The 22777-nt window shown below is 36.5% G+C and overlaps 1 protein-coding gene across 1 annotated transcript in view; it reads left to right on the forward strand.

Annotated features, from left to right (window-relative positions):
• FAF1 (Fas associated factor 1) overlaps positions 1–22777 on the forward strand; it is a 152571-nt gene that overhangs the window by 88446 nt on the left and 41348 nt on the right. The window contains exons 9-12 of the mRNA XM_010408851.3: positions 12821–12916; positions 13577–13703; positions 14574–14637; positions 15580–15661. Of these exons, the coding sequence (XP_010407153.2) occupies positions 12821–12916; positions 13577–13703; positions 14574–14637; positions 15580–15661 (369 nt within the window). The remainder of the gene's footprint in view (positions 1–12820; positions 12917–13576; positions 13704–14573; positions 14638–15579; positions 15662–22777) is intronic.

Genomic DNA, 22777 nt, shown 5'->3' on the forward strand with positions numbered 1-22777 from the left:
TCTCTCTAGATATAAAGATATAAATGCAGACTATTCCATAACTTGTTTCTGATAGAGAACTAAGTAATATATAAATTCTCTTTCATAAACTCCAAATTTTGTTTTCCTGTGGAGCAAGGTTCAGTTTCTTCTTTGGATTTTCAATTGCCTTTTCTACTGTTAATAAAATTCTAATATTTTAGAATGCATGTATTTATGGAGTAAAATTTATTGTCTAAGAAATAATGACACTTCAAATCTTGCATTTGTTTAATTTTTGATACCACATTATGTTGTGAATTTCTGGTGTTTCATCCCGTTACTTCTCATGAGGAATAACTTTAAGGAAAGTTTTACACTCTCCTGTGCCTTTTCAAAGTGTTTGCATTAATTCCTTGTGCATTCTAAAGTGTGACCTATCAGTTTCAAGTGCTGCTTCCCTCATAAGCTGTAAAGCATAATTGTGTTGCTAAATAACTGTTGCATTTAATCTCAAGAATTTCAATTTAAATGAGTTTGCAAAGTGCATTATGATCTTTTACTAAAAGGACTCAAAAAGTCAAATTCATTGCTGGTATAAGACAGGCACCATCAACTAAAATTGCATTGGTTTCTATCAGAATTCCACCCCATTTCAGTGTGACCTATTGTAATCAACCTTAGTTTTTAGGAGAAGCTGGTAGCAGATTTTGAGGTTACTGTTAGCAATTAATTTGTTCAATAGTAAGTTCTTTTGTCACTGTAATTTTGAAGCATAAGGAACAGCAGCGTGCTATAGACATAATTATTTGTCATTTTTTACTGCTTTCTTCTTTTGCAAGAGATTGACAAATCTGTTTGATCTGTTGAGTCGTTTTTAGCTGTTCTTGCTTTGAAACTCATAGACATGAAAGTTATTTTTATTAAAAATGCCATGTTCATGGAACTTGTTAAAGGGAGTAGAATTTAAAATTAGTAAACTGACTGATACTTTATATTTGCTGCTTCAACGTTGCTTCCTATTTCTGTCCTTATATTGACAGAACCTGCAAATCAAAGTGTGATAGAAATGACCATATGTATAGAGAAGTATCTCTAGGGTAGATCAGGGCAGTCAAGATCTCTGGAGTACACCATGGGACAAGTCCTGGGCGAGTATATTGTATCTGCATCACCACTCTACCTCTCCATCTACGTGCACACGAGCTGCATTGGAGCTTTTTGTGTCCCAACAGAGGCAGCAGGAGGAACTACTCTTCTTCCCTGAGTTTATACCCAAGTAGTGGTAATCTTCACTGGGAAGGGTTTTTACACCTACTTTCTTTGAAGCACCTACCTATGGACAGTTGCTGGCCCTCACAGCCCCTGGACATCACCAGTAACTGAAGTAGCCTCTTGTCTCCTGCATGTGTGTAGTTGTTTACCCTTGTCACTCCTCCTCTGCCCTTGATGCTCAGCTGGGCTTGTTTGCAAACCAATTATATGTTTTGTCATGTAGTGATAGCACCTTCTGTACATTAAACTGTATCCCAGATTTCATAGGAGAGTGCTTTTGCTGTTGGTTTTAGAAATCCACTCCTGAGATAACTCCTACTCAAGAAGCTGCTTTGAAAATATGCTGAAAAATTGCCTTTGCTGATCAATTACACCCAGCTGTGGTTTAACTTAAAAATGTATCTTGGTACAAAGATTGCATTCTCTGCACTTTTGGAACTCCATCTTGGAGACCCTTTCGCACCTTCATCAAGCAGTGGATTGTCACAGAAGCATCTCTGAATGATGATGTGTTTCATGGAGCAGCCCTGCAGCCCATTTTTGCCAGAGCAGGCAGAGTTCCTCTTCAGGACTACTCACAAAGGGCGCAGTTTGGCATGAGGCTGGAGGTGCTGAGATTCTTGGAATGTTCTATGAAGAAACATAGATGCTTCAGATTGAGTTAACAGGAGTGGTCTTATTTAGGTGCTTTAACTCATTTTACAGAAACCAAAATACTCATTTCAGTGCCAAGTTTTTATAGAAGGACTACATTTGTTTCATGCCCTGCTGAGAGATGCTGGCAGGAGCTATTATCAAAGACTCCTTTTCCCCTTAGTCATTTAATAGTAGCAGCTTCTCTTTTATTCTGTGCTCTCTGAGAGCAGAATAGGAAGTGATAATCTCCTTGGAATACAGCAGACACCTGTTTGATAAGTGGTAATTGCATTATTCCTGGAGGATTATCACAGTGGTGCTTGTTTCTTTGTAATGAAGCTCCACTATTACAAGCAGAGCAGGACTTCACCAGAAGATACATATTCCAGGTAAGAGAAACAGAAGATAGGAAACAATAATCCTTTTTAGAAGCTCATTTTTAGAAGTCAGTAACACAGTGTTTTCAAGAGCTAACATTGCAAAAATCCAATTCCTCAGAAAATGATATCCATGAAGAAGAGGCAGCATAAAAATCCTATCAGTGTTTGAACCATTTGTTGGAAGCAGTTCTGCTAGCACAACTGCTTGAACTGTGCCAAGGAATTATATAGTGCTGGAAACATATCCAGGCACTTCTCTGTTTGCCATCCAAAGCGTTGTACAATGTTGTGAAGTAAATGGCATCCCACCATAGACCAGAAATGTGCCAAGTATTTGGCTGATACCCTTTGTGAATGCAAAGCAGTTCCCGAGGTGTATCTGTGAATATCTCTGGGCAATATGTGATGTGGATGAATTGTTGTTAATTTATACTGTTTATTATTTTACTTGTCTCTGAGCTTAAAACCCTGTTAATTGTTTTTGTGTCTCTTTTGAATAGCAAAAAAATAAGTGGTTTGAGATCAGACTTAGTAAAAACAATTATTATACTGTATTCTATGGCAGTTACATAGTTACTTAAAAAATACCAGAAATCTAACAGATACTGCGTTTCAACATAGAAGCTAGCAAATAAAACAGGATGATTTTGAAGAAAGGAAATACAGGAAGACAGGTTAACTCAGTTGAGTGTTTTTGCAGTTGTTATGAGTCTGAATCCATGTTAAGTGCAGTTTAATTTTTCATGTTAGAGTATCAAAAGTAAGAGTACACAGTACCACAAAACACTATAACCAGACTTCAGAGCTTGTGGTTGTCCACAAGATGGACGAGTGGACACTGGCCCTTTCCCGTGTTTTCAGGTGCTAGAGGGATTCTTGTCCTTTTTTTTATTGGCCTTTTCTTTACCTTGATCCTTATCTCATTTGGCAAAATAAAATGGATGAATGCTTTGTCTCCTGGTATTTGTTGGCACCAAAGACAGTCTCTCTTTAGCTTAGGAAAGGTTGGGAATCCCAGTTTTATCTATGAATAACACTGTTAGTTGTAATTTATCTTGTTTTAGTGAGAGAATTGGTTTTTTTAGTTCCAGAAACCTTCAGGAATGTACAGTGAGTTATGACCTGTTCCCAGGCATGTGTGTTTTATAGATCAGTTCACACAGGTGTACTTATTAATAAACTCACTGAACCAATTTACATGCATAAGTTTTAACTACTGAGTAATTAGTGAAAGCATTGCTGAGGAACTGGAAATTTGGGAAATGTGTCATTATTTGCATATCAGTATAAAGCAATTACTAAATTAAAGAGTGCACGTTGTGACAAACATGAAGCTCCTTTACTGTTGCTTTGTCAGTGCACATTAACATCAACTTGATGTGAAAGCCTGGCTTTCTCTGCATGAACTAAAAATCCTAAGGCAGAAGTACACAATGAATCACCCAGAGTTTGGAGGCTAGCATGCTGAATTGCCTTGGGGTTCAGACTGAGTAAAGAAAAAACTCATGTAAAAGACCATTGAGAAAACGTATCAGTGGAAATTAATTAACTCAAGATCCACAATTAGCCTCATGGTCTATACTTAACTGTGTTCCAGGTCTTTCAGCATTTATTTAATTCTGTTACCCTGTGTTTCAAATAGCTGCAAATGGCTTGGCAGATTTTTCATCCTTTTTAATATTTACAGTTTTTGTCTAAGAAGAAGAATGAGCTCTGTAAGTGATCATGGGTATTTATTTCAGTCTCTCAAGTATATCTCCTTTTTAGCAGAATCTGTTGCATGAGGAAATATTATTTTCTTTTTGTTTCCTTTAAATATATTTGTGGTTTGAAGCAACATTAAGTACTACAGTAGCTGTCTTTCTGCTTTAATTCCTAATTTGCCTAACTAGGCTCAATCAAATGAGAAATAATCAAAACCAGGGATAATTTTCATTCAGCCAGCAAACGAGAGGGGTAGATGCACAGTAACATGGCTGGTGATTAACAGGGGCTGTAGCAAAAATTGGCATGTGTGTTCAACCAGCACACCAGGGCTGGGTGTTCCCAGAGCAGCAGGCACCACTTTTTCTCAAGCTCATAAGAAACTCACAGTGTTTTGTGGAGCTGCCTTTAGAGTGGTTGTTGCTGCAACTCCGGCATCCCTCGCCTGGTGTCTGAAAGACATGAGTGGCCTCCTCGCTGTGCCATGGATCTCCTCCAGCCTCCCACACCATCCTCAGTATGATTCCAGAGCTTCTTCACCATACTTCTGCCTTCAGCACGTGTAAAGATCTGCCAGGGCTGTGCCTTCACAATGCAGCAGAATAAGATATATACCTTTTATATGCAGCCTTTTTGAATTTCAGAGAATTAACACAGCCATTTTTTAATCCTAATCTAAAGAATTCATCAAATTTTAAAACATGAGTAATAGTTCAGACAACTTTTTTTTTTTCCCTTCAGTTCAGAAGGAAGCTTTTGGCTTCTGTGTTTTAACTCTATAGCATTCCTTTGTGATTTTAAGCTTCATTGTAGTTCAGAGATCTACCATGGGAACATGACTGAAATCCCTGGAATGAATTTCCTACAACCTGTGTTGACAGGTTTAAAGTACATACTCTGACACTGTTCTTGTGGCTGGATTAGAAACTTTTTTTCAAGTTAAACCTGCGATAAGTAATTGTCACAGCGCACTGGCACAATGCTAATTTGAAGTGACGTGTCCAAACTGGCCTCAGTAACATGAAGAACCCTAACAGGTGTGAGGGGTGGATCTTCCCATGGGCCCTGCTGAACTTCTAACAGGAGAAAAATAGTAGAAAAAGTGAAATGAACCTTGAATAAAGCTGTCAGCAGTAATTATCTCAACACCACTTTGTGAGGAGTTAAAATAAGCATTACTGATTTATAACCTGAACACACTCCATGCTAGAGATTTTTTTTTCATCCAGTTAGTGTTTAAAATGAAATGTTGAATACCTGTCAAGACTTTTTTCTCTTTATGGAGATGCATAATGAAAATGAAGTTATTTTTCAGAGGAAGCTAATTTCAAGGGCTGTCAAATTTTTTTAACTCTTCTGTTCATTTTCGTATTTGTGCAATAGTTTAATAAAACAAACAAACCTCAAGCATACTTGACTGTTTTTCCCAGCTAATGCTATTTGATGTCAAAAGACAAAGTGGTTAATGTGGAATTACATCCACTTTTTATTGTTGTTCAAGGAGGGATAAGGGCTTACATGGCAGTAGATGAGCTTTGGATGTTTGATTTCTTTTTTTTTAATATTATGTACTGAACTTGGATAACAATGTCTAGTTGAGCAGTACAGACTGAAGAGAGCCCTTTAGTTCTGGGTAGTAAATCTTTCTGAGTCACTTAACTGCACAGTACAAAAATGCCCTTGTTTCAGTTAACTAAAATAATGTATTTAATAGATTTGTTTTTTGAATTGCAATGTACCTTCATTTTACAGTGGGATACTCTCTCTTTGTTGGTGTGATAACGCTTGTTTTATGTATACAAAGTATTTCAGTATGGATAGAAGTAATTTTACAGTCTTGTTACTACTGGAAGAATACTTACTAACTTTTGAGAAAGAGCAAGCCAAAGGATAAACATTAATTCACAGAAAATCTTTAATCTCTTGAAGCTTTAAGCATTAGTTCTAAACATGAGCATGCAGGAATTCTTAAATCATGTATCACTTTGACTTTGTGAGATTATACACTGAAAGGAAGATAGTTATTTACTGAATAATTATACAGTGACAAGTGATTGGTTTGGCATGTGTTGATCACCTGTTTGTTCCCAAGGAATTCAGTAAGGGTTTGTCTGAGCACAACAAGCTGCCCACGCGCTGTTAATAATGATTGGTTAAACACCCGGAACTGCAGCCATGGCAAGAAGAAGCTCGTGTGAAAGCTCTCTCATGTCATAGTGTCATTTTTCTTGAAATGATGAGGCTTTTAATATCCTCAGAAATAGCATGAGTTGCCTGGGAGTCCACCACCTCCTTATTGCATGGATTGGTTTCTCTGCTTAGATCTCCAGCCAGGAAAGAATGTGGAGCCATCTGACAATGTCTGGAGAACTGTAGAAGATTGCCAGAGTTCCCATTCTCTTATTTCCCTTGCTTCAATATTCATATGCAAGGACTATGCTGAATGCACTTAGAAACCACAATTTTATTCAACTGTTTGTTTAATGAAAAACTTCTCAGTCTTGTATTTCAAGTGTTAAAACAAAACTTCACTCACTTGCTCTACCTCTCCCTCCTTCCCTGTATACTTGGATTTTTCCTATATACCACATTAATTGCTATATCCTGTCCACCACACAAATAGTCCTTGCTTTTCCTTGCTTCTTCAATCCTGAAAATGATAGGTTGCAAAAGGACCATGGAAATATGAGTGAGCCTCAGTTGTGGAGCAGCCTGACCAATCTTCAAGCAGCAAGAAGAATGACTCATTTTCTAGGTGTTCCAGCTAGATTGGTTTATAATTTGTTTTGTCTTAATACCTTACCTACTGTTGGTGCACTTGGGCTATGAAAGCTTTTGATCCCTAAAATACCTTGTATCCAAATGCAGCTAGTAGTACCATGCACATAGAAATTATGATAGAAAAATTAGGGCAGATATGTTCCTTCTCAGAGTTTTTGTTTCTTCTCAAACTTCACATAGTTGTGTTCAAAATGCAACTTCTTTTTTCCTGTATCTTCAAGAAAATCCATCCATCCATCCATCCATCTGATAAATTGCCATTTATCATACTCAGGGAATTAGCTTATGCTATAATAAAAGGTCACATAACAGAATACTAAATATAATACGAAATTTGAAATGCTTGATAATGCTCCTTGCTCACGCCTCTATCCTTACCCCTTCTCTTATCTGATGAGGGGAGAAAAACATCATGGTAATTACTCCAGCGAGAAAAAGGATCAAATTATATGGGAGTGAAATTTTCACAGAGGAGACACCTGCCAGTCATTGAGTATTTTGCTATGGGCACCTCTCTTAGGTTATTTTGAATAATTGACTGTTGTGAAATGTACTTGGTCATGTTTGTTTCTTTATTCTTAAGCCATGTATCAGTGAGTAAACCACTAAATGGAGAAGGTAAGCAGCTCACATTTTGTGCACAGCTGTCACATGGAGTATTTGAACCAGGATTAGATTTCAGTCTGTAGGTAACACTGCATTCGTGTCTGATTAAGAATGTTTTGTGTGATATATGTGTTACAAACCCCCATGTGTGTACTGCAGCCTGCTAAGCAACCTCTAGTAAGAGCCCTTTTTATGGGAGATTTATGGGGGGAGTCAAGTATCGGAAAACATGCTTTTTATTTTGTACACCAGGATCTTGTTTGCTTACTTTATCTCTGAGTATTAAAAGCAGAAAATGGATTTTTTTTGTTTACCTCAGGTGAAAATCATGCTGTAAGAGTTCTCCTATTTAGTTTCCTGTTGAAGCAGACTGTATGCAGCCAAACATGATTCTGTATTAGAAGTGCATCTACTTGAATAATTTGACTGATTCATAGCAGTGAAGTTATACGGAAATTACATTTCTTTTTATGATCTTTTTACTTTATATTAAAAATCCAGATGGTTTGTCCACTGCAAGGTTTTGGGTTTGGTCAGATCATTCCTGTTGCTTCACTTGCTGTGTGTGAAGAAGTGAAATCTGGCATCATTGATAGATTCTTCTCCTTTGCATATGGATCAAGTGTTCTCTGAATTTCTGTCTGTTGCTTTGTAAAATTTACAGTTTGACCTTTGAATTTCTGAGAACAAATGATCAAGAATCTCTATGTCCAAAAAAATTATATTAGAGAATATTTTGTCATGGAAAAATACCTCTCCAGTGAGTTGGAAAGAATTTGTCATTTGAGTATCTCATACAGTAAAATCACCTTGTTACAGAGACACAAAGAGTTTCTCCTTTTCAGTGGTCTTTTAAACAGCCAAAAGCTGTTGTTTTTTTTTAATTGACAAGTACTAGGTAATACAGCTGAAGGGCTCCATTTAATAACTTGCCCTGATTAACAGGTGTCTGTCTGTATGTTCAGATAGATGCATTAATGTACATTAAAAGAAATCAGAGTGCCGACATACTCAAAAACCTGAAAACTCTCATTGCTCTTGTAGCAATCAAAAGGTTAACAAAGAGCACAAAATAAACTAATACTCATACCTTCTGTAAATATTATAACTTATACTTGCTTGTTCTGAATAGTTCTTGTTTACAAAAAGCTTTATCTCTTTACAGAGAAGGGATTCCTTAATGGCAAGTATCCTGTGAACAGCACAAGCTTTCAGTAATTGAGGATGAGGAGGAATGTCCAGTTCTTTACAGATTATTGCCTTAAGCTGGACACTTTGGGTGTTCCAGCTGTATTCTGTAAGCCATTAGAAAGCTCTTACAGCTTCCTTCACTTTCCTCATTAGGTATGGTTGCCATTCAAATCTCTTTTGAGATGCTGTTTTCCTCCATCAGTGTGTGGCTGAACATGAGGAAAGCCAATTTGTCATATCCAATTACTCCTTACCTGATGCAGTCCACCGAGCTTATAATTTTTGTATCAGCATTTCTCAGTGGAGTGAGTTCTGCAGCTGGAGTTCTCTGCTGGTATCATTCCTTCATGTTCCTTCTACTGTTTATCTTTCTCACATCTTCAGTAACTTAATTAAAGATCTCTGGGCTGGTACAAGAGACTGAGTTTGTTCCTTCATTTGTAATTTCAGAAGTCTGCAAGAGTGGGAGTTAAGTTGTGCCAACAAACTCTTTCTAGAAGATACAAACTTTTGAGATTATGGGCTTGTAGGTTTTTGTATTATTCTGAGCATGAGATGGCAGCACTCTGGACTTACATGCTCTCAATGATTCCTTTCTCTTCTGCAGACATATTTATATAATGAAATATTTGGAAAAATAGTGGGTTTAGATTGTTCTGAATGATATTTCTAGAAGCTTCTACATAAAAATAATACTTTCTAACATGAAGAATAATTTATTGTTTAAAGCATCTGGTCTCACTCCAGATTTGGCATATATTTCTGGATTAATCTGGAAGGTTGACAAAGAATCCTGCATGTTTAGATCAGAAAAGATGTTGCTTAACTTTTTCCCTCGGTTGCTAATGTTGGCAATTTAAAAATGAATCATCTCAGACTGAGCATTTACAAATAGTATGTGTCTTAGAATTGGAAAGCACAAGTGAGCACCAGACTATTTCTTTCCTCTCTAAATTTTTAGATTTTGTATTGATCTTCCTCTTAATAGTTAAAATCTATTTCAAGTAACCTTTGTGTGCTTTTAGTCCAGGTTGTACCATTAACTTTTTGAATACCAGGGATATTGAATCCTTTCAGTATCTCTGCTGTTTCCTAAAAGGAGACTCTCCTGCTGCCACTCTCCCTGAAATGTTTGAAATCTTGAATTTTATTGTCCTTCTCCTTAAAAGTTACAGGAAGCCAAATAGGAGACTACTTAAATTTTTCAACTAGCACAAGCAGTGTCTACACAGTGTTGGACCTATTGGATCAGGCTCTGGAGTTACTTTTTGCAAGTAATTTTCCTTATTTCTGATTCTGTTTCACTTTCTACCTCATGTACCTTTCAGTTCTGAGACAGTTTGATTTGCACGTGTATGTTTCCTGCCTAGAAAAACAGAGTAACCTTATTTATTTTTGCTTTAGTGTATTATTTCTTTCATAACATGTATCTAGCTTGTCATTCATGCATGAGTCTCACATATGCATCTTCCAGTGTCTTTTCTTGTGCATGTGGAAGCCATCCCATTCAAGCTCTTGTACCCACATAGTGGTGATTTTCATGCAAAAAAAGAGAAATCCTGACTGACTTTGGAGTTTTTGCACTGCCAGATGGGCTCACAAAATAGAGAATATGGGTAATCAGGTACTCAGGCTGCAAACCAGCTTTTTCAGTTATGGTGTTGGTATAAAGATTTTGTCCATTTGCATGGGAAGGTGGCTGAAACACAATGATAATTTACTGCAATAATAATGTACTGCATCACTGTATAGGAGGTGGCAGGGCAGTATTCAGAAAGAAAAAACTCTCCAAGAGCAGTGTGAGATCTACAGTTCTTTCCACTGAGACACTTCAGTGGGTGCTCCCATCAGTACCTTGGCCTGCATTCCCAGTACTAGGAAAAGGTTTGCTGAGCTGCCTGGAAAACAGTCTTTACTTAGTCTTGGTGTTCTTATGATTTCCAAAATAAAGCTTAAGCTTTTGTGGTGCAAGTGTCTTTCTTTGCAAGAGGACTCTCTATCTTTGAATGAAGATAACTTTATTCTAGAAAAATGTCGATGCTGCTAGTTTATTTTGGAACGCAGGCAGAGCTGCTAATTCTTTTGCAAAAAAAACTTCTCAGAAAGGAAAACAAAAAAGAAAGAAAGAAAAAGCAAAGGGAAGGGTGATTTCTCACACCAGTGTGCACAAACCCCCAACATTCCAGCAACTGTCTGGAGAGTAGGATGAAACAGGCTCTGATGTGGAACCCCTTCTGCTGTTAGCTCGTGTTTGAGAGACGCTTTGACACTATAATATAAGGTTGCAAATTGGAATTGCAACACCCTGCAACTGGGCCAAGTGATGAAGCAGCACAATAACTGCCTGCTTGATCTTACCACTCTCTCTTTAATGTGCACGTAAAAGATACCGGGAGCCTTTCCAGGCATCTGTCGGGGTATTTGATGCTGCGAGAGAGGGAACTGTAGTCTGTGTGTGGTTAATGTGTGTGTGTGTGTGTGTTTCACCAGCATTTTATATAGTGTGCTAACTACAGGGCAAAGTTTCAGGTTTTATAACAGTTGGGTTTTGTTTATTATTGAAAGCTTATAAAAATAATAATTGAAGTGGTGCATTTTTACAGAGAATGCAGTTCTTAGGCTCTTGTCACAGGAGTTTCATACGTAATTGGTCTTGACCTGTATGTCGTCTTTAATATTTCATTTGCTCCAGAGTATTATAACTCACTTCCTTTAAGACGATTGCTGGGCTTTTTACACAGCTAAACTTCTGTTTAACCTTGCTGTGAGAATGTGACAGTAGGCTAGTTCAGACAGGTTAACATTCATTTGGTAACCAGCCTGCTTAATCAGCCTGCTTCAACCTGCAGCAAATTAAATCTTTGCGAGTTCTAGCAGACAAGTGATAAAGTCGCTCTGAATTATGTATAAAAAATAAATGGGATATTTTCAGTGCTCATGGCAGTAAATGAAATTTAAGGCTTATGATTTATTCTTGGATTTTTGTTGAGAATGATTGAAATGTATTTTACCTTAATGTTTTTACAGTCCAATTAGGAGTGCGCTATATTTCTGAAATGTATAATGTAAATCTTTCTTTCTGTGCCCTGCAAAAATACTAATAAGTTTTACAGGATCTAGGTGTTTTTGTGCCCTCTCTGTGTTTCATCTGAAGGGACCACTAGAAACAATATTTTAAACATGCAGCCCAGGACTATCCTTCTCCACATCACAGAAGATTGCATAGCCTTAAATACTTTGTCAGTGCCAAAAATAATCAACTATCTTTATTTAAGAGCTACTCACATTGTAAAATCAGTCCAGATAGGTCTTAGGTGCTTCTGAAAGTCCTGTTTGTGGTCATCAACCTCACTTCTCCTGGACTGATGTGCTCTTCAGAAGAGGCAGGAGGCTGGGCAGAAGCTTTAAATGCAGGGATGGCATCAGTGGTTCTGGTCTCAGAGTGGACAGTTCTCATTTTTAGGCATTATAATTGGTGCATTTTTAGATGCAGTAGGATCAGATTTTCAAATACTATTGCTGTGTATTTGCAGGCATCATCGTAATTTTGTCTTTCAAATGACACCAAAATTTTTCCATTTCCTGCCTTCATAGTTCTTAAAAATTGAGACTTAGGCTTACAGCAATGGGCAACAGTTTCTGTTGCTGCTGGTTGCTGAACATTCATCCTGTGGACTGTGCTGACTGCAGTGTCACCAGCACTGTTTGGTTTGTGTGTCTTTGTTCATATGAGGCACATGACATGCACCCTTAACAGTTAAAATGACCAAAAAGGAGATGAAATGTATTTTTTAAGTTGCCAATGTGATTGTGTCTATTGCAATGTCTGCTGGTAAACTGTTCTTTCAAAATAGTATTTTTTTCAAGATGACTTAGCTGTTTTTAATTAGTTTTATCAGCACTTACCATCTTCACTTGAACATTTGCTTCTTGATTAGCAATAAAAAATTTACATTTGCATCATCAAAGCATAGCACTGTAAAAGTTGCCATGTATAATAACATTTCAAACTGCAGTACTGATTGAGGAGAAAATAACAATTCAAGGCACTTCTGAGTTTGCAGTTCCATGGAGTTTGTTTTGATACTCTGCATACACCTCGGTAAAACTCAGTTGATGTTTCCTTGAATATTTTAATATCAGGAATCATTTTAGTTTTTCAGGCTTCTTAATGAGTGTTTAAATAATGCAGTCTTTAGTTTGAATCACTAAATGACTTTAAAACCCCCTCACCCCCAAACTTTATTTGAGACTGTGACTTTAATGAAGGACCACTGCTTGCTTTGCAGATGACTCTAGCTGTGTCGGGACTGACTTTTCCTTGCCATCGACTTACGGTTGGAAGAAGATCTTCACCTGTACAAACAAGGGAACAGTCAGAGGAGGTAAGGACATCATCTTTATTTTACCAGGCTACTCTAGGAAGAAGCAGGGACACCTTCTTATGCAGTGGGCACCATCCCTTCTGTTGTCAAGTGTGTCAATGGAATTGCATCTTAAAATGATCAATTTACAGTTCCTGCAACACAAAATTGTGACAAAGTAAGAAACGGGACAAATGAGTCATTGAAGAAAAAGAGGAAAAACAAAGCAAGCAAATCGCAGCAAAGGATCTGATGGTGGGAGATGAGACCTTAGCTCCTTGCACAAAAATGTTGATTTTTCTCCTTTATATTGGTATGCCAAATACCAATATAAAAGCCACAATTGTGTGGCTTTTCTCACTCTTTCTTGTGCAGGTAGACCAGCTCTGGTACCATTAGATGGAAAACAGCATTAACTTTGGATAAAATTTGCTCAACTTATGTGTATGCAGAGAAAGTTCATTCTTTAATCATGCATTTTGTCACACAATATTGCTGCCAACTGGACTTCTGTTAAAAATCACCTCTGATAATGCTGTATAAAATAGTAAAATAAAGTGCAGTATATTGTGGTTTTATAGAAATACATAAGTATTTGTCACTGTGTATGTATTTTGTATTTCACTGCAGGTGTCTGTAATAAGAAGCTTACGGTGGATTTTGGTTTTTATTTTTATACAGCAATGCACTGATGTTCATATGGTTAGTGATAGTGATGGAGATGACTTTGAAGATGCTACTGAGTTTGGAGTTGATGATGGAGAAATGTTTGGAGTAGCATCATCTGCCTTGAGGAAATCGCCAATGAGTAAGAGTTGAGAGCTGATTTATGATTAACTGGAGGTTGTACAGCAGAGGTGAAGGCAGAGAGGTGTCTGCAGAATTAGAAACTGGAAAGTATCTTTTGGTAGGGATGGTAGAATTGTTTGAATGTCATGTCTGATGGATGCATCAAATGAAAATACTGCAGACATAACTGGCAACTGTGAAAGCATCTTCCCGTGGAGGGAAATTTTTAACCTTGCAACTGAGGAATAATAATGTAACTTAAGATTGAAGAGTAAAAATTAAATTCAGAGAAATTGTGATCTCTATGCAAATGCACCTGTAGACAACTGGATCTCCACTTCCCTGTTTTGAAAATTCTACAGATTCTATTTTTGATTGAAGTTTTAGTCATTATGCTAATCAGATTTCTCAGTGATTATTTCCCCTTTTATTATGAAAAGGATTGAGCAGGAGCAGCAGTCAGTTACCTCCTACATGCAGTTCTTGCATACTCTTTATTTACTTCAGGCTTGCATTAGTGTTACTACCTTAGAAGTTTTTTGGCAGCAAATACATGTAATAATATGGAAAACTTTCTAACATTATGTATAGGAAGGGTTGAGCCTTTCAAGCCTTAGAGTAAGTCCAGAGTGCTAACTCTGAACAAGTGATATATCACATTACACTGTGGATTTTACTGTTTGGAAAACCTGACTATATTCATGAGACTCTCTGGAAATTTCTTGTCTTTCCAAAGGTTTGTAGTTGATAGTCTTTCATGAAATCTGTATGGTCTCTTGGTAACACTTCAGTAAGCTGGGAACATGAAATACCTGTGAAGCAAATGTGTTTGCATATTACAACCTGTTTCCATAAGGTTGCATTTTTCTTTTTTTTTCATTTTTTTAAGTGCCAGAAAATGCTGAAAATGAAGGAGATGCCTTATTACAATTTACAGCAGAGTTTTCTTCAAGGTAAGCGTAGCCTATTCACTGTGCAGTTCTTATTACAAACTAAGTTGAAGTTAGTAAATAATGATAATATAAATAAACCAAGTGTACATGTTTTCTTGTGGGATTATAGCATATTTAGACATCCTAATCTAATTTATTTTAATTCTAACTTTGCTACTAGAACTGCTTCTGAAATAAAATGATTTCTCAGTCCAAGCTGCAGTGGCTGATTCTTGTCTTAATTATTTTGGTGCTATTTAGTATCATTACTTAATTATGTAAAGGTCCAGAAGGATGAGAAAGACTGGTTGTATTTGATAAGTTTATTATGATATACAGGAACAGAAAAGCTGAAATTGATCAGTATTGAAAAATATATACAGAGTTGCTGTAAGAATTTTCACAATAACAAAGTGGCTGGGTAAATACTGACTTTTAAAAAACATAGAAATTCTTGATTTTTAAAAAACTTTATGCTATCAAATCATGCACTGTTAAACAGTTGCCTGTATCATTGAATAGGTAGAAGCTACTAAGTAATGCAAAGTTTATGTGCCTTCTGTTTTCACTCCTGTGATGAAATGTTCCTTTCTGTGTATGAGATGCATTAATGTGTAATTCAAGAATAGCCTTCAATTAACATTTAAGAATATAATAAAGAGAGGAAATAAGTTGTGACTGAAAAGTTTTATAGAAAATTGTGTAGAACTTAAGGTGTCTACATGTGGAAACAGAATGTTTTTATGATAAAGTTTGTAAGGTAATAGTACATTACTTCGAGTTTTTCAATGTCAGAAAACAAATGGATCCTAAATATTTCCCTTCTGTCCTTCAGATGTGTAATACTTCATCCTTCTAAAGGTTTAGCTGATGCATTCCATTTACAGAATGTATGAAAAGGTACAATATTGAAATGACTTGATTTTGAACTTTTTTATTAATTGGAAATTTTATCTCAAATAGATATGGTGACTGCCATCCTGTTTATTTTATTGGATCATTAGAGGCTGCTTTTCAAGAAGCCTTCTATGGGAAAGCTAGAGATGTAAGTGTGTATTAGAACTACTTTATTTAATATAGTGGGGGAATGGAAATCATCTTAAGCCTTCCATCTTTATTTTAAAAAAGCTGAGCTACATTTTGGAGTTATCTTGGTTTTATTGTTTGGGAAGAGATGCACTTACTCAGTTGACAGAAACACTTACCTTGGTGGTTGCTGAAATTGCAGTGAATAACTGATGCTTTCTAATAATTCAGGCTGTATTTTTACTGGAGTTCTTTAGTTGTCAAAGCTACTCTTTTTCTTTTCCCCTCCTCCCTTTTCTTCCTGAAGTAATGGTGTCCTAGCACCAGATAACACTGCCTGCAAGTCTTGTGGTTGACAAGTTCACTGTTGCATGTTGGTAACTCCTTTGAAGAATGGCTAATGAAATTGTAAATTTAAATTGAAAGGTCTCTGAAATACAGTGTGGGGGTTTTTTCCCCTTTGTACAGCCTTTATCTGCCAAGTAAGTTCCAATACTAAGGTTTGGTTGTTTAGTTTTTCTGTACATCCAACCAGGCATCTCAAATTTCTGTTATTCCATGCACAGTTTTAAAATCAGTATTTTAATAAAATTAGAATGGGGACAGTTTATTTAAGTTTTGGTGACTTGATTCACTAAGGAGAAACCCAAAACCCTGCATAATTAAGCACAGATAAAGCTGAAACACAAACAAGAAAATCATGCTGTTTAAATTTACTTTTTGTTTTCTTGATATATGTTTAATTTTAAAATGAAGAACATAGTTATTCATATTGGAAGGAGCATCTGTGTTATGTTAGGGGCTGTTCTAATAAGTGTGAGAGTTATAAATCCACACTGTATAGCTGAAGTTAACACATACTTAACACTCTTCAGTTTAGTGAATATTTTCATGTCTTTGCACAGGGAAAAAATTCCTATGAATTGAACAAGGAAGGGGTGTGAGTTGGGAAGTTCATTTTGTGTCATTTCATCAGAAATGGTTGACAGTGTATCAGTGTAATAGTGGACAAAAGCCCATTAAGAACTTCCATGAATAGTTTTGTACCTGTAAATATGATATTAATGCAGTGCAGTTATTTAGGTTTTTTGTTACTCAAAGTACTTTTTGTACTACTTACATAGCACTTCTGAAATTCATGTCACCTTATATTTTTAATATTTTGTGATGTATTCAGACCAGAACCTCATAATAAAGTAGTTGTGTGTGTGTATATATGTGTGTGTGTGTATTTAGGAAAGTATTATTTTTTGTTTGTGTTGTTTGGATTGTTGGGGTTTTTTTCTGAATATTGCCTTATTTTTAAAGCTCTCCCTCCCACCTACCCTGTGGAAAGGCATTGTTTTTATTGTGACATTCTGATTTTAAGCAAAGATATGAGAATGTGGAAATACCACGTATTCTCACTGCTTTTTCAATTACAAAGTAATTTTTTCAGTACTGGCTCCTGGAATTCAGAATTGAGGAAAGGGACACAGTATTTCGTATTTTTATAATTGCATTTCATGAAATAATTAAATATATATAAGTATAAAAAAAAAGCTTAGGAGAAATTGCAACCTGTATGTCTCATCTTCTAATTTATACTATGGAGGGCACTTAATTTTACCAGGGCAACAGATGAGCTTCAGGCACCAGCATTCTTCACTTGAAGTGAGAAATTGAGTTCCAAGAGTAAATAAAAACAAGATTGAAGGTTTAAATCCTCTACTAGGCTTTTTGAACTTATATACTCATTAAATGTTTATTGGAGTGGTGGGATTACGAAGGATTTGGGCAGCTTCATCAACTGGTATATACTTAATCACTAAGTAAAACACTACATTTGATAGAGTGTTTCTCACGATGCCACACTCAATCCATCTTAATGAAAACCGCTTCAAACTGATTTAATTTGAGAGCACTTGGCAGCTCGAGTGCTCAGAGATCTTGGCCTTTTCTTGACAAATTCTCAACGCTGTCCACAGCAGAAGGTGCACTCTACAGTTCATGTCTAGTGAGACAGCCATCAGCTGTGTTTTAAATCTGTACTGTGGATACTTTTTACCTAAAAAAAAAAAATTTAAAAAATCTCAATATATATATATATATATAAACAGGAGGCTTTTTTCCAGAAATATTTTAATTTGCATTATTTTAAGAAAACTAACTTATGTCAGAACATGTGTTTGGAATGCAGAATATGAGTTCAAAATCTTTGTAAGAAAATACAAGTTTCTTGTTAAAGCTCATTGTCTTCTCATGTGTTGGAAAGGCTGGTGATTCATAGTTCTTTAACAAAATATTGCTTGAAAAAGAAATACCTTGTGAATAAAGTCGAGGTGTTTGTCTGCTACCTGTGTTGGAGTTGTTAGACAGTGAAGATTAATGTACATGATGGTATCCTTTAACCTTTCAAGCAACTGCTGCCACAACAATGCCAGTTTTTGGTAAGAGAGGTGGAATGAGGTCAAATGTAGCTCTGCTTTAAAACCTGTATAAGTCTTTAGCACAAAAATACAATACCCAAGATAGAGAGCCTTGCTTTTAACAACCATGAAATTCCCAGCTGCCTCCAGCAGCCCTATAGTTAAGGGTGTTGTGTATTCACTTCCAAGGCTTACTGTATATAAGACAAGAAAATATTTTCAGTATTTCTTTTAATGGGGTCAGGAAGAGAAAGAGAGACAGAGATATATTAAATTAACAATTAAACTGGTTTTTGTGAAAATCTTCCTCTGTCTATTGGAAAGAAGAGTTTCTCTGTTACATTAGTTTCTGAAGAATGAGCTTACTCTTGCCCAAGTAGCTACATTGCCATAGGAATTGCTACACCTGATGCCATGGAAAAAAATCCTACAATAGACATTTTTTAACAAGGAACATTTTTTTGGGGGACGGTTTCTTTGTGTCTGGAAGCACTTCGTGGGTGTCTTGTGTTCCGATACATCAGAGGGTTTATCCTAACTTAGGGTGGTATTGTTATTAATAGTGGATTTTAATTGCTGTGTTGAAGCTTGCTGAATTATACATGTGAATAATACTGAAGTATTTTCTTTTATTGGAGCTTGTTTGTCTTGTCATTTTTACAGGTGTTTGCTACTCTTTTATTATGACAGAGAATAAAGACATTGGCTTTGCCTTTCCAGGAGCTTTATCTTTATATACCTCTGCCAGCTCACCTCCTGCTCCTCTCTCAACCTTTCTGTCCACTGACTTTTAATAAATATGTGAAACATCTCTCTTAGCACAGATTGGTATTGTCACCTCAATATATATCCCTGCAGTGTGAAAATGAACCATGTTTTTCTTCTCCTTGAATTCTGTCTTTTAGGTTCAATTTAGAGGCAGCACCATCTCTCTCACGTATGGGTTCTTTATTTCCTGAATAGCTAGAGCAAAGTATGCTCCTTCCATGATTTGGTGTGTTCAAATAAAAGGGTTTTTTTTACCTTTTCATTTCCTTGGTGGTAGCAGAATATTCCTTCATACGGGGCTTTCTGTAGCATCATTTTTATCTGTGTAACTCAGAAAAATGTCCCTTATTATTTCAGCTATTATTATTAGGTTTATACTGAACGTATTACAGATTAGAGGTGGATGAATTACCACTTTACAGATTCTGATTAAACGTAAATAACCTGACCACTAATCTACATGGTCTGGTTGAAACTGGAGGACAGGTATAGAAGTATAATTCTAGGTTCTCAGGAAGAGTGAAGCAGCTGCACTATGGTAAATGTCAGTACATAAGCTCCAGTTAAGTCCCATGTCAGTCACCATTTTCTTTCCAGTCTTGCCTGATGTGTGTTAGCAGTTCTGTCCTTTAATTTGTAAATTATTTCTGAATTTGTGGATAACTATTGTTTAGAAATTTCTGCTACAACATACCAGCTTAGTAGCTTCACTGTTTGCCTACACACCCTTCATTTTTCATATCTGAACAACAGCTTCATCTTTCTTATCTGGAGGGTTGCTGCTGGGTATGGGTCTCTCCTCAGCATCCTCTGTATTTGATACTAAGTAATGGATGTTTTTTGACATTGTCTGCCACACTCCATATTTTCTCCTCTTTCAAAGCTTGTGATTATAGATCTTAGCCAAGTTTGGTGTTAATTACTGGATACTATTTGCATTATGTACGATAGCACTACAAGTGCAATTGATTGAAATGGAGATACAACAGTATAATAGGATCAAATAGCTGGAAGATGAAAGTAGACTAAATCAGGCTTTAACACACCTTTACCTGGGAGAGTGGGTAGCTGTTTGAACACCTTACCATGGTTCATATGGATTCTTCATCACTGATGGATTTTTGAGACTAGATGTTTTACTGAAAGGTAAAATTACAGGAAGATTAAATTAGGAACTAGTTTGGGGATGTCTTATGCCATGTATAATACAAGATATGGGATCAGAAGGTCACAGGGATCACCTCACTCCTACTTTAGGAACCTGTGGGGTACAGTTGTATTTCACATCTCTTCTAAAAGGCTATAAGGTAGCTGTGTCCAAGGCTGATCCCGTGATCTCCAAGATCACCTTGGACAGGTGGATCACCTTGTGCACTTCAAAGATTTAAAGTGCAAATGTGTCCCTTTGTTTATTTGAATTAGCTCTCATTGCATAAAACCTGGAGGAAAAAATTAAGATTTTGATTTGTTGGCCTACCAGCTTGACAGAACATTCATGCCTCTAGCAGCTGTTACATCATGAACTTTTCTGTCTCGGTCATTACTTGAACTTGTAAGCCTGAGGTTCAAAAGTAGCCATTCAGGTCTGTGGTTTTGCTGACCCATATGATGACTGCATTGCTATTCCCATTCAAGTTCATATTCTTTTGAGTTACCTGAGTTATTCACAGTATTAGGAACTGGCTGAGAAGCTTGGAAATCCCATTACCCAGTGATGCCAATTTAGTCACCTCAAGATCTATGGTTTTTTTGCCTCAGTGACAACTTTTCTTCTAATTCCGTACAAAGGGTATTAACTTCTCTGAAGCTCAGAAATGGTCTTCAGCATGCACATATTCTGAAAATATATTCCTTGTTGGCTTAAGTTCCTCAACTCCTAAGGCCTTTGGAAGTCCATCAGGTATTCAGTGCTTAAAACCTTTTTGGTATCCCTTACCATTGTAGGAACTAGTAAAAGTTCTTCCCTGTTGTATTTTTTTTCTTGGTTAGAATTTCATGCCAAGTATATAACCTCTGAGTCATATTTTTGAGAAATCCAACACAGAACAGTCTAGTGCTCCATTAGTAGGCTTCTTTTGTGGAATTCGAGACTGTTCAACAGTTTTGTAAGGCTATTTTAATAGTATTGACTGAAAAATACCCAGTATTAGTCATAAGAGAATCCTAGAATTTACTGACTTTTCAAAGGCTTGAAATAAACACAACCAAAACTTGCTTATAAATATGTACTACCATGGGTTAGTAAAATAAACAAACATGAAAACAAACCCACACAACAACAGCAACAACAAAAATCTTCGAGCTGTGAGCCTTCTGCAATCACGCATTTTTCCAAGGAAAATATACCCCTGGCTTTCAGGAATATTTTCCAAATCATGTTTTATCACTTCAGTTCCTCCTGCCACCTCTTTGCATTTATCACAGCAGTATGCCTGTGCCCACCCTTAACATTTTGGATGAAGTATCAGAAACAAGTACAGTCTTTTATACGTGATGGAGTTTAGTCTTTGTATGGTGAGATTTGTTGATGCAACAAAAATTACATTCCCTTGGGAAGTAACTCAGTGTAAACCTCCATTGTGTCTGTGCCTGTTCTGTTTACTAAAATTTGTCCCTAAATCTTTAAGCCTAAAACTGTACATATTTTGAAACATTCTGTTGTACGGAATCTCACATTTAACAGTTTCATGGGGTTGTTTCTTTGGAAGTAAAAGTGTTTCTCAAGAGCCTTTTTTTCTGTCCACTCCCAGTGAAAAGAGGAGAGCAAAGCCATCCGCTTACCACAAAGCAGTGCCACCACAAAGGAAAGATTAAGGGTTTAGAGAGAGGTCAATGTGGGTTTTTCTCTAACTAAACACTTTCCTAAAGTTTCCTTGTGGAAAAAATAATGAAGTCATCTCAGAGTTTTTAAAGAATTTTTATTTCTTTTTCACCGTCTGCATTCGCTTGTCTTCTCAGCATGGATGTTTAATCTTTCTAGGCTTTGTGAATTGGTCCAAATGAATAAGTGGTGAGCTGTCTCTCTAGGAGCTAGAGGCTTATTCTAAGGCCCTAATCACTGAGTAAACACATCTTTGCCCTCCCTCTCTTACAACTGCTATATAATAGTCGAGATTCTAGCACAGTAACCTGGATATTGCAGGGATCTACGCTTTGAAATGCAGAACAGCTGATCCTCAAAAACAGACAGTGCCTGATCTTCTCCTGCCTCTTTCTTCTTTTTAAATTAAATATCACCACAGAAATGCTGTTTTATTGCATGATATTGTGCATCAGTGCCCTGGATTTTCAAGTTTAGTTTCAGTCAACATTGTTGGCTGCACTTATATGGATCTCGGCATGTTGGGCTTATTAATGGCCCTTCCTGGCACATGTGTACGTGGTTCTGAAGAACATTTAAATTAAATTAGACAAACAGTAATGCAAATTACTAATCCCTTTCCCAAAGTTGAATGTTCAAATGTTCCTTCTATAAACAGTCATTAAATTTTATCCAAAGCCAATCTATGAGGTGAGAGCTGTACAGGGTTTTTTTGCAAAGACAGCTTGTCTCAAAATTGCATCCATGTCTTGCTATCAATACACATCAATATCTAGGGTTCAGTGTTACTTCTGATGAAGAGATTTGAAATTACTTTAAATAAAAGTCTGAAAATAGCACCATATCATCTCAGCAAATATGTTCAAGTACTATCTTAAAATAAAGTAAGTAATTTATATGGGTATGGGGGAGTGGAAAGCTGTAATTTTCTAAATTACATTTCTAACTCATTGAATGCCAGTAGCAGAATCATAATCCTTAGCTAGCTCATAGTCTCCCTGTATTTTTGCAGCCTGCTTTCTATATTTGCATGCACACAGACTTGCTTTCCAAAAGGTGGTCTGAGATTTTCATGGGAACACACCTGCTGGCAGCTCAAATTTTACTTGATAGGGTTCTAGAAGAACAGCACAGAATG

Source organism: Corvus cornix, chromosome 8, assembly GCF_000738735.6.
Source record: "Corvus cornix cornix isolate S_Up_H32 chromosome 8, ASM73873v5, whole genome shotgun sequence".
In the NCBI taxonomy this organism is placed as follows: Eukaryota; Metazoa; Chordata; class Aves; order Passeriformes; family Corvidae; genus Corvus; species Corvus cornix.